At 45.9% G+C, this 11,370-nt stretch overlaps 1 protein-coding gene across 2 annotated transcripts in view; it reads left to right on the top strand.

Annotated features, from left to right (window-relative positions):
• ADAM17 (ADAM metallopeptidase domain 17) overlaps nucleotides 1–11,370 on the top strand; it is a 121,184-nt gene that overhangs the window by 28,542 nt on the left and 81,272 nt on the right. For both annotated transcript variants that reach the window (XM_075598341.1, XM_075598342.1), the window contains exons 4-6: nucleotides 1,593–1,726; nucleotides 2,317–2,405; nucleotides 3,397–3,562. In XM_075598341.1, the coding sequence (XP_075454456.1) occupies nucleotides 1,593–1,726; nucleotides 2,317–2,405; nucleotides 3,397–3,562 (389 nt within the window). The remainder of the gene's footprint in view (nucleotides 1–1,592; nucleotides 1,727–2,316; nucleotides 2,406–3,396; nucleotides 3,563–11,370) is intronic.

Here is an 11,370-nt window from a genome sequence, read left to right as displayed (position 1 = left end):
TCTCTTTTTTCTTTATTTTAAAATGTACAGTTTCACTTTATTTTTTATTTTTTTAAGGAAAGGTGTGGAGTAATTTTTTTTTTTTTTTTTTACCGTGTGTTTTTAGAACATTGATCTTGTATTATTAGTATACTGTATAATATCTTAAATGAGGTCTATGAAAAGGTGCAGGAGAAGGAGCACTTTTACCATTTTGCGATTGATTACAAGATTGCTTTCCTTTTATACTACCAAATAATGAGAAGAAAAATCCAGATGAGAAATGAAAGCAGAAGTGGTGCAGTATCAGACCATGGCTGCTGCATTGCACCCTGCCTTCTGGCAATGATGGGCCATTTATAGTCACTTGTGGGCCTTCTGCTGTCTACCCACAATGCTTTAATTAGTGAATTAATTACTGGGGGTGGGAAACGATCAAAAAGAGATGGTGCGTTTGGGGGTGAAGCAATAAGGTAAGTTGAGCTGTGTTGACATGACACTGTCGTAAAGCAGCATTGCCTCCAAAACGCCTTTCTTTCTGTCACAATCCGCGCCCTGGTGGTAGGTGTGGAGGCGTGTGGCTCCTCCTCCTATCTGCCATTACCGAACCCTTCCTATTCCTCCCTCTTTGTTTTCCCTCCTTTGATGCTCACACTGTCTAGATTTTTTCTCATCTCCCTGTCCACGTGATGGTCATCTATTGTCCACCTACCTCTACTCTGTCTTTCTCACTTTGAATCCTGGCTCTCCACCTTTCTCTCCTCAGACTCCCCTGTTCTTCTCCTTGGGGACTTCAACTTCCATATTGATGACCCCTCTCTCCCTTGGGCTTCCCACTTTCTCTCTCTCTCTAACCTCTCTGCTCTTCCGGGCAGTGGCAAGGGAGGACAGCGGCTGCCAGAGTGGAGCAGGGCAGCAGAGGAGTTGGACAGTGAGAGCGAAGCAGGGCGGCAGAGGAGGAGGAGGATGGTCAGGGAGGAGCATGTTGTAGCAGCGGCAGACACCTGAAGTGTTAGGACCGCTGGACTGTACTCCTACCTGGCTGTCATCCTCTGCTTTGCTCTGGCTGTCCAACTGCTCTGATAGCCCTCCGTCCTCTTCTCCCGCTGCCGTCCTCCTCTGCCACCGCTCCTATGGCTTTCCAAGCCCTCCTTAAAATGTTTTGTGCACCGCCCCCCCCGATTTGTACGTCACAGCATTATATAAACAAACAGAATGGCATATACCAAATAAGGACACACAAGCTCAAACAGATACAAAAGGTAATGAGGGCCCTGATCAAGACAGTTTATAGTCTAGAGCAGGGGTGACCAACTCCACTCCTCAAGGGCCACCAACGGGTCAGGTTTTAAAGATATCCTTGCTTCAGCAGTCAAAGATTGAGCCACCTGTGCTGAAGCACGGATGTACATAAAAGCTTGCCTGCTGGTGGCCCTTGAGTACTGAGTTTGAGACCCCTGCGTTGAGGGCATGGATATGTGATGGTTGTAGTAGCACTTTATCCTTCTGTGTCTTTTCCTGAAACCACTTGTGTTTGAGCAATGTGTGACGTGCCGCTTACTCTGAAACGTTTGTGCTGCATAAATGTAACTAAAGTCTTTATTTCCTCTCAGGCATTTTAAATTGTACTTAACATCCAGCACAGAGCATTTTTCCGAAAACCTTGCCGCGCTGGTATTGGACGGTAATGGAAAGGGGAAGGAATACCCTGTGAAGGCGTCGGAGTTCTTCACTGGGCATGTTGTGGGTTAGTATCTTGTGTGTGTCACGTGGCTATGAATATTTGTTTGACTATTCCCTTTATCCATCACCAGCAAAAGGTAACCTATGACTTTGCCGATGGCAGACCTAATGGAGAACGCACCTTGATTCCGTGAACATGCCCCCTCGCTCCCCACATGTACCTTCCTCCCTCAAATCCATGCATAGTAGCAGTGGGGAAACTAATATGTATACCGGCAATGTTAAAAAGAAGGGGGTTATGAAATAAAAAAATAGATATAGATATTTATATATAGATAACTATAGATATAGATATCTATATATCTATATATAGATATATCTCGTCAAATTATAAATAAACGACATTCGCCCGAAAAAAAACATATTCCACAGTAGCAGGAAGAGACCATAAACCATACATAAACTACTCACTATAATGCTTTGCAAAATTTTTTTTATCTAGTTTCCAAATACAAAAGAACTTGGGAACAATTGCAAACAACTTGTGATATTTCTAACAAGCATAGTCATTGCAAGTACAAGTGCAAGTACAGCTAAACATTTGTAATGTGCCTTTTTTTTCCCCTTTGACTTGTTTTTTTTTTTTTTATAAAGGTGAGCACAATTCTAAGGTCCTGGCACACATTGGTGATGGTGATTTCACAGCACGGATCAAAACAGACGGTGAAGAATTTAACATAGAGGTAGGCTGGGTTTATATATTTTACATCAGACTCATTAACAATGATGCTAAATTAATATATACAGTAGTTCTGCATTATCTTTTACTGGGGTTTCTGATGCCCACGTGGACACTTTTTTAAAAACATTTTTCAGGGGTCTCAGAGAGCAAATTGTCAAGTTTTGTTTAATTTTACTTTTTTAAATTGGTCACATAGGGGGTGCCTTTTACCCAAATTATAATTCTCGTGTGCAGGTAACTTGCTTCGACACTTGCCATGACTTCTTAGAATCTCCATCCCAACGCTTGCAATATTACATGTCACAGCTTTCAGACTGTCCCATTTACTTACCACACACGGTCCAACTTCTATTTTAATATCCGCTGTAATATCCACTTCAATATTTAAAGGACAATCTGTAATGCTGTAAATGGTTCCCCCCCACCCCCCCCCCGTTACTGTACCGTTTCACACTGATAATTGTTTTAAGAACTATGATAATAGGTGATTATTACGTTTTCTGGCAGGGTTAAAAAAACAAACAAAAAACACATTAAAAGCAGTTGTATTCCCGTGTATTAATCAAATGACACTTCTGTGACAATAGCATGCTGAAGTGGTGTGTGTGTGTGTGGGTCTGCCTGGAAATCACAGGGGCCCCGATTCAACTCCCAGGAATCGCTTGTGTCCAGGATCCGGAGATCTTCCAGTTCAGCTGCAATAAATAAAAAGGGAACATTGCGCTGAAAAGGGCGGATTCTGTAATCTCCTTAGGGCCTCCATTAGAAGAAGCTTTACAAGACTGGATGTTTGTAGTCAAAGTATCGCTGCCCCATTCAGCACGGTGCCGTTTAGAGGAGAGAATCCTTTTTATAGTCTTGGTGTAACTGCAGGAGGGGGGGGGGGGGGGGACATATTGCCGTAGTTTCAAATTATTCCATGTTTAGCCTAATTTGACATTGAAAACCTGCCAGTGATTTGAATGGCTCGTGTTTCTCATCACTGCTTTCAGCCGCTTTGGAGGTTTGTAGAGGATGCCTCAAGGGACAGCATGTTGGTCTACCGATCAGAAGATATCCGAGACTATTCCCGCCTGAAGTCCTCCAAAGTTTGTGGGTACATCAACCCTGAGAGAGAGCACTTTATGAATGAGCCACAACCAGCAAAATCAGATGAAGGTCTGTATTACAAATGATGTGCAACAAATTGCTGTTGCAATATAACATTTTACGCCTGTCTTCTCAACAGTTGATGGTGACATACAAGCTGTATTTCCATCTAATATGAAGTTAGAAATGATTGAAAGTTTTTATATTTTGGTGGTTCTAATTAAATCAGCAGAACAGGCTGTGTTACGTTTTAAATTATTCTTATTTTTAAATTACAAGATTGAAGCAAGGTATCTTTCTTATGCAGAACTGTGCTAATTTCAGATCCGGGGACCCCCTGCTGCCAGAGATACTTACCTCTGTAGGGTTGCCGGTATGTGTGCCGGCAGATAAATGGTGTACCTAACATAATGGCGACTTTAAATGTCCCACGTCATGCATGCCCATAGAAAGCTGTGACGTCAACTGTTGCGGCTTCCTATTTGCCAGTGTGACGGGACATTTAAACTTCACAGGGATTCCTGCACCGCTACGTAGGTAAGTGTCTCCAGAATTGAAATTAACCCCATGCTTCAAACCTTTAATATAAAACAAATAACCATCTTCAAAGCTGCAGCGGTTAAATAAAAATGCACAAATGCACCTTTCCTACATGTGCACTGCCTGGCAGTAATGATCATGTATCTTCATACAAGGTAAAATTCAAAAGCTCCAAATTACCCTTACGTGTTCCTATTTTTCCTGCTTTCATCTGCTGCCCACTCGCTTGCCCTAGTAATGGAAGAACAGCTACTGCGTGGGTAGATTATTGTACTAGACTTCAGCTTGTGATTCAGAGCAGCAGGGAAGCTTGTTCCATGTATACAACTTGGGAGGGGGTGCGGGATAATACAATTATACACACTGCTGCAGTCAGTGAAGAGGACCTTACAAGCCAGCGGAGGTGTGGCAACACAAGCTATAAGAGAGCAAGGTCAGGGAGGAGAGGCAGGAACTATTGTATTTCCAGGTGCATTTAAACAGGAAATGAGAAAAACATACTATTTTAAAATAAATTGTGGTTATTGCGGAACATCATTGGAAGTCCACAGACGGAATAATAGTCATCGAACAATATCCTTACTCTGCCCTTATTCTTTGTAGACCTAACCGTTGATACAGGAAAAAGGCCTGGAGGTATGAAGGCAAGTAAATGTGGCAGAAAAAAATGAGGCCACGTGTTTACGGTTTTAGATTTAAAGTAATAATAACTTTATTTCGTATAGCGCTTTTCTCCCAATGGGACTCAAAGCGCTTACAATCTAAGGGAGATAAAGTGACTTGGCCAAGATCACAAGCAGCTAACACCGGGAATTGAACCAGCCCCCCCTGCTTCAAACTCCGTGTCATTGCCAGTGTCTTTACTCACTGAGTCACTCTTTCAGATTAAATTAGACAAGGGTGCGCATAATTTGTCTCTTGTGCCCCCCTGCTGCTCGCGGCCCCCCCCCCTTACCTTGTCTCCGGCGTCAAATGACGCAATGGGGTCATGTGACGTCACGCAGCGCTGTCGGAGACAAGGTAAGAGAACTTTGAGGCCTTGTGCAGTCCCCTGGCATTTAATTTGGGGAAGAGCGTGGGATCTCTGTAAGCGCCACGCCCCCCCAGTTTGCGCATTATATCAATGTCGCAGAAGAACCTTTTCATATTGAAACACATTCCGTACAGGTCCTTTTGGCCTCAACGTATGTTTGTTATGTCTCTGCAGGGCCAGCAACTTTCCAGATACAACATTGTGGGTTTAATCAGAAAGAGAAGCTTCTGGCTTAATGCCTTCAGGTTTCTTAGTGATGTTCAAAAGAGATGAGCCATCCTTTCCCTTGGTAGGAAGAATCTCTTTAGGGAGCAGATAGCCTTCCAAGGTATTCCATATCTAGGAAACCCAGTGTTCTTCATTCACACAACAAAAACAATTCATAAACAAGCCGACTGTTTTAACAATAGAACAGTTCTCTCACCTTACCAAGTAGCTTTACGTGAAGGGGCCAAAACATTTCCTTTGTCACTAGATATTTTCTGCCGATAGGATGGTTATTCACGACAGCCTTTTTTTACTTTACTAAATCCAGAAGGTTTTCGGTACCTACCACTTGGGTGATAAGAGAGTACCTTGTGCATGTAACTCCAGCAATAATAATACAAAATGAAGACATTTGTCTGTCAGAATGTCCTTGATTTCTAATGTAATGTTAATGGACATGGTGTCGGTCCGCAGAGTACTTTAATCCGGCAGCTATACATATGTTGTGCTGATGAACATGCAACACGTTATGTTTAAACTTTGTCTTGTGTCATACTAATGATGGTCAATTACAATGGTGATTACTTTGAGATTAAAAGACGGAGATTATTTTAAAATGCGGGTCATCTTCACATTCTGAGTAAATATTTTGACTGTAAGACCGTGATAAAAAAAATAAAAATTAAATCCTATGAATTGGAATTTATATAGTTTAACATGGTACAGTGTGGTCTGTAGCTACAGTACGCCAGTATATGATTGTATGCCTAAATCCTAAAATTATAGGGAATATCAGAACAAAAAATAAAATCTGAAATAAATACATTTGTTGCAAGAGTTTGTCTTGGCATTGGAACATTAATATTCCCGATTTCTTACCCCATGTCAACACCCTACAACAGGGCTGCACAACATACGGCCCGCGGGCCGCATGCGGCCCGCCTGGCCTCTCTGTGTGGCCCGCGATGACTCCGGCCGAGCGCCTGTTAGTTAATTAAATAAATTAAAAAAAAGTTTAATAAAAAAATAGTTTAAAAAAATGGCGGCGATTTCCCCCCCCCCTCCTCCCCCTCCTCGTGCGCGAGGCGGCGGCGGTGCGCAGGGGCAGCAGCAGGACGCGGCAGCCGTGAGTCATTAATTTTTTTCAGTAGCAGGATGCCGGGATTGGAGGTCAGAGCATGCCGGGGGCGGGGCTTAGTACCGGGGAGGATGTGCTGAGCTAAGGTGTGTCGGCTGCTGCAGGGGTGGGAGTGAAAAACGGGCTGTGGGTGGGTGGGAGTGAAAAACGGGCTGGGGGTGGGAGTGAAAAACGGGCTGGGGGTGGGTGGGAGTGAAAAACGGGCTGTGGGTGGGAGTGAAAAACGGGCTGGGGGTGGGTGGGAGTGAAAAACGGGCTGTGGGTGGGAGTGAAAAACGGGCTGTGGGTGGGTGGGAGTGAAAAACGGGCTGTGGGTGGGTGGGAGTGAAAAACGGGCTGGGGGTGGGTGGGAGTGAAAAACGGGCTGGGGGTGGGTGGGAGTGAAAAACGGGCTGGGGGTGGGTGGGAGTGAAAAACGGGCTGGGGTTGGGTGGGAGTGAAAAACGGGCTGGGGGTGGGTGGGAGTGAAAAACGGGTTGGGGGGGAGTGAAAAACGGGCTGGGGGGTGGTAGTGAAAAACGGGCTGGTGGTGGGGGGGCAAATGGTCTGCTGTGGGGTGGGGCAAACAGAGTGGTGTGGTGGGGGGAGAAGGGATGGGGGAGAAGGGGAGAGAGAGGAGGCAGGGGGGGAGAGAGGAGGCAGGGGGGGAGAGAGGAGGCAGAAGGGAGAGAGAGGGGGGAGAAGGGAGAGAGGGGGGAGAAGGGAGAGAGGGGGGAGAAGGGAGAGAGGGGGGAGAAGGGAGAGAGGGGGGAGAAGGGAGAGAGGGGGGGCAGAAGGGAGAGAGGGGGGGCAGAAGGGAGAGAGGGGGGGCAGAAGGGAGAGAGGGGGGGCAGAAGGGAGAGGGGGGGCAGAAGGGAGAGAGGGGGGGCAGAAGGGAGAGAGGGGGGGCAGAAGGGAGAGAGAGGGGGGAGATGCGGGGAGTGGAAGAGATGAGGAGGGGGAGGTGCGGGGAGTGGAAGAGATGAGTCACTGTCATCCACCCACCGCCATTCACCCACCGCCATTCACCCAACTGTCATTCACCCACCCACTCACTCACCCACTCACCCAGGCAGGCAGTCACATGTCTTTTGTTGAAAATATAAAAAATAAACAGGTTGCATTGTAATGTTTTTTTCTGTATCACAATAAGAAAACAGTTAAGTAAAAGTTGCGCGCTAAAAGATATTTTTTCGTGGTAGGTGCGCTATGGGTTCGGGGGGGGGCCTGCTCCTTTCATTTGTCCCGGGCCCCATGATTTCTGTTGACGGCCCTGTGGGTGATGTGAGGTGCATGGGGGGAGAGGGTAATGGTGATGGGAGGTGCAGGGGGGAGGGTGATGGGAGGTGCAGGGGGGAGAGGGTGATGTGAGGTGCAGGAGGGAGGGTGATGGGAGGGGTGATTTGAGGTGCAAGGGGGGTGATTTGAGGTGCAAGGGGGATAATTTGAGGTGCAGGGGAGGGTCATTGGAGGTGAATGGGGTGTGATTTGAGGTGCATGGGGGGTGATTTGAGGTACAAGGGGGGTCATTGGAGGTGCAGGGGGTCATTGGAGGTGCAGGGGGTCATTGGAGGTGCAGGGGGGTCATTGGAGGTGCAAGGGGGTGATTTTATGTGCATGGGGGGTGATTTGAGGTGCAAGGGGGGAGAGTGATGTGAGGTGCAAGGGGGGAGAGTGATGTGAGGTGTAGGGGGGAGAGGGATGTGAGGTGCAAGGGGGGAGAGGGATGTGAGGTGAAGGGGGGGTGTGATGTGTGCGCTCTGCAGGGGGGCATTGTGTGTTTGATGTGGAGGGGGAGTATTATGTGTGTGGGTGAGGGGGAGAGATGGGGTTATGAGAGATAGATGGGGAGTATCGCAAAGGTTGATAGTGAGGGGTTCTTGGGGAGATATGATGATGATGATGATGTGCTGGAGGAGAGATGATGATGATGATGGTGATGGTGATAATTTTACCCGTGCGGCCCAATTTTTTTTCCCTTGGAGCAGTTTGGCCCTTCTCACTTTACGAGTTGTGCAGGCCTGCCCTACAGCATTTCTGTCTAGAGTGGGTTCCTTTTATTTCTGGACCGCCTTAAGATATTTTAAATATCTGTGTATTTCCTTTCAAGGTCACACGTCTTAATGCAGCATTAGATTTGGAATAGTTTACACTGGTGGTTTTCAACTTTCCTAAACTTAACGCACATTTAAACTCAAGGAATGAAAAGGCACTTAGATTAACGCAAACAACCTGATTCTACGCGTTTCGCCAAAGCTTTTTTCAGGAATCTCCAGCAAAACGTGTAGAATCAGGTGTTGCGAGAGAACGAGATAAGAGTTCTGGGAACAGAAACAGCAGAGTCTAGCCACTTCCGCATTTCTACGTCACTTCCAGTGACACCTCAACTAAGGCCGTGAGTGACACGTGTACCGGCAGATATCGGCAATAGAGACGCCATGGGCCTGCAGTTCTGATTTTTGTCAATGCGCATTATCCTTATGCAAAATGTAAGGGCATTGCCATACCTTCTGTCACCTTGCAATACAGTTTATAGACAAACTACGCTATGTGAGCTTTCTCTTCCTTTCGAGAAAAACGGGAAGACCACAGCAGCAAGCATCTCTGAAGAAGCATAAACTGAGACTAACCACCAGTGCTCCCATCAGAGAGAGGCTTTACTAAGGAGACATTCATGAGTGGAATAGACTTATACACTCATATGGACCCATTGTGATATTGGCAATAAAAAACAAAAAGCGCTTAGATTGCTCCAAAATACAAACAAAAAGGAAAATAACAATATACTGTATATTTTTCAATCATTCAATCAGTTCATAGTTAAAAAGCCAACAAAAGTCCATTGGGGTTGGGTGCTACCTCTTCAAGAGTATTCCCAAGCTCTCATATATTGAAGACAATCGAACTGTAGGGATGAGAAGCGCACACAACACCCCTTCTATGGAGAAGATTATTTTATTACAATAAATGTAGAATAAAATCGGGAATAATTCTCTCTTACAATCTTGGGTGCTGCAATCCGCACTTGGACTCAGCGTGTCCCCCACAAATTTGAGTGTCGGGCTCTGTGCTTTTGGCTGTCTCTGTCCTCTGCACTTCCTGGATCCTTCCTGTCACGGGAGACCAGGTTGTACAACACCTTTTTAACCGGGATCATTTGATTGCGCAAAACAAGACGGTAAAATAAATGGTAATTTATTTCTTATCAAAGACACACACACAAAGTTACACAATTCAAGATTAACACACTTACTGGGAACTGGGCTAACGAATAAATCCGTTTCCGGAACGAAATTCCTAAAGATCACCTTTTTTAAAGCACTTTCCAATGACCGGTAGTTACTTACAAAAGTCCTGGAACTGTTTTCTGCATGCAATGCCTGCTGCGACCGCTACGTTGTAAAAAGCTGGACTTGGAAACTTTTCTGCTTTTAAAATCCTTGAAGCCGGCTCGCGTCTATTCCGTTCTGAGCATCTTTGAATTCGCCGCTGTTGGTCTGCGCTTAGAATCTGCCAAATCTGAGCTATGTCAGAGTTTTTAAAACCTCTGGTGTTCATTCCCAGAAACCCTGCAGCTCAATCAAAAAACCTTAGCAATTTCCCTAGCAACCAATCTGAGACCATTAGACCGGGTTTCTTAAACACCTGAGTGTTTCTCTGGGGCAGGTCAATATTCTTCTCTGCCCCTTTGCCCCCCACGGTGCGAGGCTCCACAGTGTCTAGATGTTGGGCAAATGGTGTTAGCTTTGCCTTGTGCCAGGCCCGGATATGGGTACTCCAGAATAACTGCAGTGCCCCTCCTGTCCTAACACCTAGGCATCTCTGAGCCTTTCAAGTACGGCCTCTGGACAGACACAGAGGCGCCGTCTGGGCCTTCCAGAATCCGTGACTTAGAAAGCCCTCAGTTCATATACAGGTTATCAATATATATACACATTAAACTATTCCCGTTTAATAAAAGATGTGGTGTCCTGTCTTCTGCGTGTTAAAAGTTATGAGTTCTTATTCTGGTGTCAGGAATGGAGTGAGTGTGTAAATATTCTCTACATTCACTAGCCTCGTTCTTGGCGCACATTCGAAAAATACTTCTAAACTTTTAAAACACTGCAAACATGCTCCGCTTTATAACCTTAGCTTGAGCACCTTCCTGAATCCCTACTCTAGACTCAGGATACCTGGGCATGTATGTGGGTGCCTCTGCTATACTGGGGAGCCCCTGCTATACTAAGGACTCTGTGTATAACTGCAGATATATTTTAACCCCTTCATACCCATTTACCTTGTCTGGAAGGTGCTGCAGCAGGGACTCTGGTGGTGAGTCGTAAGAACGTTTCCAGGGGCCGAGGTTGGCGGAGTAATGTGCTTAGCTGTATCCGAAGATATCACTCAATCTCCGGATACAACTTTTGGGGTATCCCATAACTCCGGAACCCCGATACATAGACACATTCTGTAAAGACTTTCTCCGACAAACCCACCCTGAAAACTTAGTCTAGAAATCTCCCGATCCCAGCATCCCAGTAAATGCAAAAATCACATAATTCTTTAATGTCGCAAAATCAGTATACAGTTGCAGTAATACAGTTTTGACATCTGGGTCCCAGAGCTGACACTCTAAGACCCTAACACACGGATCAGGGTTAACAAAGTGGGCTTAACCTTTATTATAAGCCTTGTTAACCCCTTCATGTCACACTTCCCCACTGTGCTCCAGCCGGATCGCGTGCAAGCATCCGAGCACCTCTGGGTTCCGTCGGGGCCGCTCTCCCATACAGGAGGAGAGATCGCAGGAGGTTGCAGCAGCTGCAGGCAGTCCTGAGATTACGCTTGGCCCAAAAGTGGCCATTGTGATATTGGTCGCACGATTGTTTACCCTTTTATTTTTCATATACCCACGTTGTGAAAGTTCTGCGTTCCCCTTACTTGGAAGACACAGAGAATTTGCATAGCCCTGGGAACGGTCTATAGAGGGGGTTTGAG

Source organism: Ascaphus truei, chromosome 4 (genome assembly GCF_040206685.1).
Source record: "Ascaphus truei isolate aAscTru1 chromosome 4, aAscTru1.hap1, whole genome shotgun sequence".
Lineage (NCBI taxonomy): Eukaryota > Metazoa > Chordata > Amphibia > Anura > Ascaphidae > Ascaphus > Ascaphus truei.
The sequence above is the reverse complement of the archived record's forward strand: the minus strand, read 5'-3'. Positions and strand labels throughout refer to the sequence as shown.